Here is a 6,014-nt window from a genome sequence, read left to right on the forward strand (position 1 = left end):
GGGGGGGGGGGGGGGGCAGTGCTGGGTACTGGGGTAGACATCTGGCTCTGGCAAGCTGCCAGTCAGCTGTTGGCAGGGCCAACTGGGGCTCTAACCCCTTGGCTTTGCCCCCTGCAGCAGGTGACAGGAACAGTGTGGGCAGCGAGGGCAGCGTGGGCAGCACCCGCAGTGCCGGCAGTGGACAGAGTTCCGAGGGCACCAACGGCCACAGCACCGGCCTCCTTATTGAGAATGCCCAGGTGGGGGGCGGGGAGGCGTTGGTTGGGACCAGGGCTGGGCCCCCCACACCCACTGCCAGTTCCCCAAGTGAGAGTCAGCTCCTTCCCTGTCTCCAGCCACTGCCCTCTGCTGGAGAGGACCAGGTGCCGCCAGGACTGCACCCCCCGTCCCTGGCAGGTAGGAAGGGAGACTGGGACCTGGGTGCGCTAGGAGAGGTACAGGTGGGGAGGCTGAGGGCTTGGCACCCCTTCGTCCTGCCACCCTGATTCCATTTCTCTCCCTCCTTGAAGACAACCCAAACCACCGCCCTCTAGCCAACTACCGCTCCGGGGAGCAGCTCTTCACCCAGGACGTGAGGCCGGAGCAGCTGCTGGAGGGGAAGGTGTGACCTGCACTGGGGAATGGGCTGCGGGTAGGGGTTGGGATGGGCCTCAGTGTGGACTTAAGTCCCTTCTCAGACCAGGCCCCTGGGGAGGCTGGGGTCAGTGGCGGGTCTGTGGCCTTGGCACCCCGCCCCCTGCCCCAGCAGAAGCAGCTCCATTAACTTCACCCCTCCCCCCACACCACAGGATGCTCAGGCCATTCATAACTGGCTCAGCGAGTTCCAGCTGGAGGGCTACACTGCCCACTTTCTGCAGGCTGGCTATGACGTGCCAACTATCAGCCGCATGACACCCGAGGTAGGTGCTGCAGCGGGAGGGCAGTGCAGGAACCAGTGGGCAGAGGAGGGGCCTGATGGCCTGACTCCGTGTGGCAGGACCTGACGGCCATCGGGGTGACCCAGCCCGGGCACAGGAAGAAGATCGCCTCAGAGATCGCCCAGCTCAGCATCGCCGAGTGGCTGCCCAGCTACACCCCGGTGCGTGCGCGACGGGCACGGGCTCCCACCTTCAGCTGCGGCTTTGCGCTGCCTTCCTGGCTTGGGGGCCGACAGTGCTGCTTTTGCAGGCAGACCTGCTGGAGTGGCTGTGCGCGCTGGGGCTGCCGCAGTACCACAAGCAGCTGGTGAGCAGCGGCTACGATTCCATGGGGCTGGTGGCGGACCTCACTTGGGAGGAGCTGCAGGAGATCGGGGTCAACAAGCTCGGTGAGGACTGCCCTGGGCCTTCTGGCTGGGCCCCCGCGTGCCTTGGAGGGTCTCCAAAATGTTTCGGGGGTCCAGGAGGGATGCGGGTGACCCTTTGACCCTTCTGCCTCTATCCGCCCCGCTCAGGTCATCAGAAGAAGCTCATGCTGGGGGTGAAGCGGCTGGCTGAGCTTCGGCGGGGCCTGCTGCAGGGGGAGGCCCCAGGCGACGGTGGCCGCCGGCTAGCCAGGGGCCCGGAGCTGATGGCCATCGAGGGGCTGGAGAATGGGGACAGTCCGGCTGTGGCTGGCCCGCGCCTCCTCACCTTCCAGGGCAGCGAGCTGAGCCCAGAGCTACAGGCGGCCATGGCAGGGGGTGGCCCTGAGCCGCTCCCCCTGCCCCCTGCCCGCTCCCCCAGCCAGGAGAGCATCGGGGCACGCTCGCGGGGCTCTGGGCACTCGCAGGAACAGCCTGCCTCCCAGCCCAGTGGCGGAGACCCCAACACCCCACAGGAGAGGAATCTTCCAGAGGGCACGGAGCGGCCCCCTAAGCTTTGTTGCCCACTTCCTGGCCAAGGGGCCCCCCCTTATGTTTTTATGTACCCCCAGGGCTCGCCCTCCAGCCCAGCCCCAGGGCCGCCTCCTGGCGCACCCCGGGCCTTCTCCTACTTGGCCGGGCCCCTGGCCACTCCTCCAGACCCGCCTCGGCCCAAGCGCCGGTCCCACAGCCTGAGCCGCCCCAGCCCGGCCGAGGGGGAAGCCGAGGGGGAGGCCGAAGGGCCAGTGGATAGTGCCTTGGGCAGTTATGCCACCCTCACTCGGCGACCAGGACGCAGCGCCCTCGCCCGGACCAGCCCCAGCCCGACCCCAACCCGAGGGGCGCCCCGCAGCCAGTCCTTCGCCCTGCGGGCCCGCCGCAAAGGCCCCCCGCCCCCGCCCCCCAAGCGCCTCAGCTCCGTCTCCGGCCCCACCCTGGAGCCGCCGCCGCCGCCGCCGCCAGATGGAAGCCCGGCACCCAAGGAGGGGGCCCCGGGGCCCCGGAGGCGAACACTCAGTGAACCCACGGGCCCCTCGGAGCCCCCCGGCCTGCCCGCCCCGGCTGGCGCCGCATCGGACACGGAGGAGGAGGACCCAGGGCCCGAGGGGACACCGCCGTCTCGGGGCAGCTCAGGGGAGGGGCTCCCGTTCGCGGAGGAGGGGAACCTCACGATCAAACAGAGGCCCAAGCCGGCGGGCCCCCCACCCCGGGAGACGCCTGTGCCTGCTGGCCTCGACTTCAACCTCACAGAGTCAGACACTGTTAAGCGGAGGCCCAAATGCCGGGAGAGGGAGCCACTGCAGACGGCACTCCTGGCCTTCGGGGTCGCCGGCTCCACGCCCGGCCCCGCTGCCGCCCTGTCCCCGCAGACCCCCGGCGAGTCCCCCTCGGCCTCTGCCAGCCCTCCCCAGCCTGACCCTAGCAGCCTCCCAAACCCTGGAGCTCCAGCCCCTCTCTCTCCCAGCCCCCCGACCCAGCCCCCCGTGGCTCCCTGCCCGGGGCCGGCTCTGGAAAACAGTCGGCGTCCCGGGGAGATGGAGCCCCCGGCTCCCCCTGCTGCCCTTCTCAAGGTGCCCGGAGCAGGTATGAGGCGGGACCTGCGGGGAGAGGGTGGTGTTGGCAGGGCTCGTGCCCAGCCCAGCTGAGTCACAAGCCAACCTCTTTGTCTCTGCAGGAACAGCCCCCAAGCCTGTGTCTGTGGCCTGCACCCAGCTGGCATTTTCTGGCCCTAAGCTGGCTCCCCGGCTCGGCCCCCGCCCTGTGCCCCCTCCAAGGCCAGAGAACACTGGGGCCACGGGCCCAGGCCGGGCCCAGCAGAGACTGGAGCAGACCAGCTCATCCCTGGCAGCTGCCTTGCGGGCCGCGGAGAAGAGCATTGGTGCTGAGGAGCGAGAGGGGTGAGGGGTGCTGGGTGCTTCGGAGGGGAGAAGGCGGCAGAAGAGCAGCTCCGCCCGAATCCTGAAGCCTTTTCCCAGGGTTCCGGGAATGATGGGAGGGGGATGTCACCGTCACGTTGGGCAGATCCTCAGGCTGGGGGGCCCCTATTGGGATGGGAGGAGCCTGGGCCTGGGGTCACCCGGATCTGACCTGCAGGGAATCCTGGTGGCCGCCACTTAGAGGCACGTGAGCTTGGGCGAGGCACTCCTCCCTGTGAGCCCCAGCGCCTCTGTGCAAGGAAGGGAGCGGTAACTCCTACTGCCTCGGGGAGTTGTGAGAATTAGGAGAAGATGCGCAGAGTGCGCGCACCAGCCACGCTCTCAGTAGCAGCCCCCTTGCCCAGGGCCGGCAGGGTGCAGACCGCTGGCTGATCTGACCTGGTCCTTCCCCTGCTGCAGCCCCCCGGGCACCTCCACCAAGCACATCCTGGATGACATCAGCACCATGTTCGACGCCCTGGCTAACCAGCTGGATGCCATGCTGGATTGAGCTGGACCTGCTGGCAGCTCGCAGCAGTGCCCACCGTGACCTTCCTCAGCCACTGCCTTTCCCCCGGCACGGACGCCGGCCCTGCCGCCCTAGCGGGGTCCCTCCTGCTGCTCCAAGCCAGCGGCTCTTGGGACTAGGGCTCTGGGAGGCAGCCCCCAGGGGAGCTGAGGGGACTCGTCAGAACCTGACACCTCAGCAGAGCCCCCTCCCAAGTGTGTAACCTGACGGGACGGCCCTGCCTTTTGGACAGGGGCCCTGGTGGGAGCTTCCTCTCCAGGAAGAAAGAGGTGGTGGCCGGGCTTCTGGGGTACCTCCTCTGTCCCCACAGTGTCTCAAGCCCCTGTGCCAAGGCCCTCTGGCCACCCACTGTGCTGTCCTGGCGCCGAGAGGCTGGAGGAGGCCGTGTGTCTGGCCTGGTCCCCCCGCAGGTGTTCACAGGACATGTAAACAAGCGGCCAGGCCAGTCTCCGCCGCCGCCCCTGCCTGCCCTCAGTGAGGCAAAGCTGGCGGGGGTGGGAGCAGTGGGATTCACAGGTCCCCCAAAGTCCAGACTTTCCCAACTGTAAATGTTATTTTTTAAGCAGAGAGAAATGCATATATTTTAAATGGAATTTATTCTATCTATAACTGCCTGAGAGGACGCAGTGGGGGAGGGGCTTCGGACCACAGCAAGAGCACCCACCGCCCGCCTTGGGGCTGGAAGCCTGACCTGGTCGGCCCAGGCCCCGGCTCTGTAACCATTAACCTCTTCCCCCAACTAACACCAATGAAAGTGTCATTCCACGTGATCGGGGTGTGTGTTTGGATCTGCGCCACGGACCTCTGAGCCAGGGGTCGCGCCTGAGCCGGACCCGAGCGCTCCCTCTGATGTGCAAGGAGGAAGGCTTGGGCCCTCCCCTCCTCACCTTTGCGGAGAGGCTCCATCACTGGCCGAAGCCCTGGGTAGGTCCGTTAGTGGCTGCCTCATGGACCAGCCACAGGTTTTTCTTCAGGAATTTATCAGTTTTAATACAAACCAGTCTGTATTCATTTCTAAAAGGCTCATTTCCAGTAAAAAATAATCCACCAGTGAAAACATTCTCACAGGATAACTAGGGCCGGGGCTGAAAGGAGCCCTGGGCTGTACCCCAGGACTGGCTCTCTCCGCCAGCTTGAGGGCAGGCACAGGAGGAGGTTCCAGGGCCAGGCGGGGGCTCTGCTGCATCTTCAGGTCTCTGTGTGAGGCTCCCCCACAGAGGAAGGGAGGGAAAGTACTCAGGGCCAAATCCAGGCCCCTGCCCCAGGAATATAGGATGAGAGGGGCACAGGGAGGATGAACCACCACCCCTGCCTTCAGCAGTGGCCTAGAGAGCTGTTCGGACCTCCCACGGCTGCTCTCCCACAAAAGGTGGAAGCTCAGCCCCATGGCTCATGGCTCTGCCTGAAAACCCAAGAGCAGAGGGTGCTGCGTTCGGTGACCCTGAAGGGGGGCGGCCCACAGGTGGAGGGGGCTGAGGGCCCCTCTTTTAAGCACACGAGGTCATACATTCAAGAGTCCAGGGGTGCTCCCCCTGGTGAGGAAGAGCCAGACTGTCCTGACGCCAAGGCCACAGCTCAGCATCTCTTCAGTAATTCCCCGGGGGCAGGGCGACAGCTGGGTCTGACACCGGGAGTTGGGCCTCCAACGCCATAGGGCACAAGAGCAAACCCTGAAACATTCATGATATCAACTCCCCAGACTCAGAAATGGGTCTTGCTTTAGCCCTAGGGTCCAGGGCAACTACGACCACCACGGCCAGCGGCTCAGAAGGGAGAGTTCATGCCCAGCTTAGTTTCAAACTGCAGTTTCTGTCGCTTCTGGTAGCGGACCCGGACCCTGGTAGGGCGGGAGATTAAAGTCCAGGTTAGCGCAGACCTCCAGACCAGGGGACGGGCAGGACACCTGAGGAGGAGGGCGGGACGGCAGTGGGAAGGCAGGGGAACGGTGCCCCAGGAGGTGACGGGCTTAGGGAACACACCCAGGCCCAGAGGGGGCACCCAGCCGGTGGCTCACCGAATCTCGTGCAGCTTCACAATCTCGTTGGTGACCACCACGAGGACCAGGGAGAGGCAGCCCAGGAGCCACGTCAGCAGAGGCACGTCCTCCAGGCCAAAGTGGACGTGGCTGTCCCTGTGTGTCCACAGCTGCAGGTCCACTGCTGTCTGGACCACCTGCCCCAGCAACCTGCGGGAGGTGGCAGCCCTGCGTCAGCGGGGTCTCTTGCTTCCTTCCCTGCTTTTCTCAGCA

The 6,014-nt window shown here is 65.8% G+C and overlaps 2 protein-coding genes across 3 annotated transcripts in view; one reads left to right on the top strand and one right to left on the bottom strand.

Annotated features, from left to right (window-relative positions):
- The window catches only part of CASKIN2 (CASK interacting protein 2), a 12,355-nt gene extending 8,510 nt beyond the window's left edge, over positions 1–3,845 (top strand). For both annotated transcript variants that reach the window (XM_007454346.1, XM_007454347.1), the window contains exons 11-19: positions 118–239; positions 336–396; positions 510–601; positions 789–899; positions 977–1,078; positions 1,168–1,306; positions 1,433–2,905; positions 2,997–3,219; positions 3,658–3,845. In XM_007454346.1, coding sequence (XP_007454408.1) covers positions 118–239; positions 336–396; positions 510–601; positions 789–899; positions 977–1,078; positions 1,168–1,306; positions 1,433–2,905; positions 2,997–3,219; positions 3,658–3,748 — 2,414 coding nt within the window. In that variant the 3' untranslated portion in view covers positions 3,749–3,845. The remainder of the gene's footprint in view (positions 1–117; positions 240–335; positions 397–509; positions 602–788; positions 900–976; positions 1,079–1,167; positions 1,307–1,432; positions 2,906–2,996; positions 3,220–3,657) is intronic.
- A 1,361-nt stretch (positions 3,846–5,206) lies between these two features.
- TMEM94 (transmembrane protein 94) overlaps positions 5,207–6,014 on the bottom strand; it is a 23,766-nt gene continuing 22,958 nt past the window's right edge. Inside the window, exons 31-32 of the mRNA XM_007454412.1 lie at positions 5,781–5,951; positions 5,207–5,603 (exon numbers count right to left, since the gene is read on the bottom strand). Coding sequence (XP_007454474.1) covers positions 5,531–5,603; positions 5,781–5,951 — 244 coding nt within the window. The 3' untranslated portion in view covers positions 5,207–5,530. The remainder of the gene's footprint in view (positions 5,604–5,780; positions 5,952–6,014) is intronic.

This window comes from Lipotes vexillifer, unplaced genomic scaffold, assembly GCF_000442215.2.
Source record: "Lipotes vexillifer unplaced genomic scaffold, Lipotes_vexillifer_v1.1 scaffold518, whole genome shotgun sequence".
In the NCBI taxonomy this organism is placed as follows: Eukaryota; Metazoa; Chordata; class Mammalia; order Artiodactyla; family Lipotidae; genus Lipotes; species Lipotes vexillifer.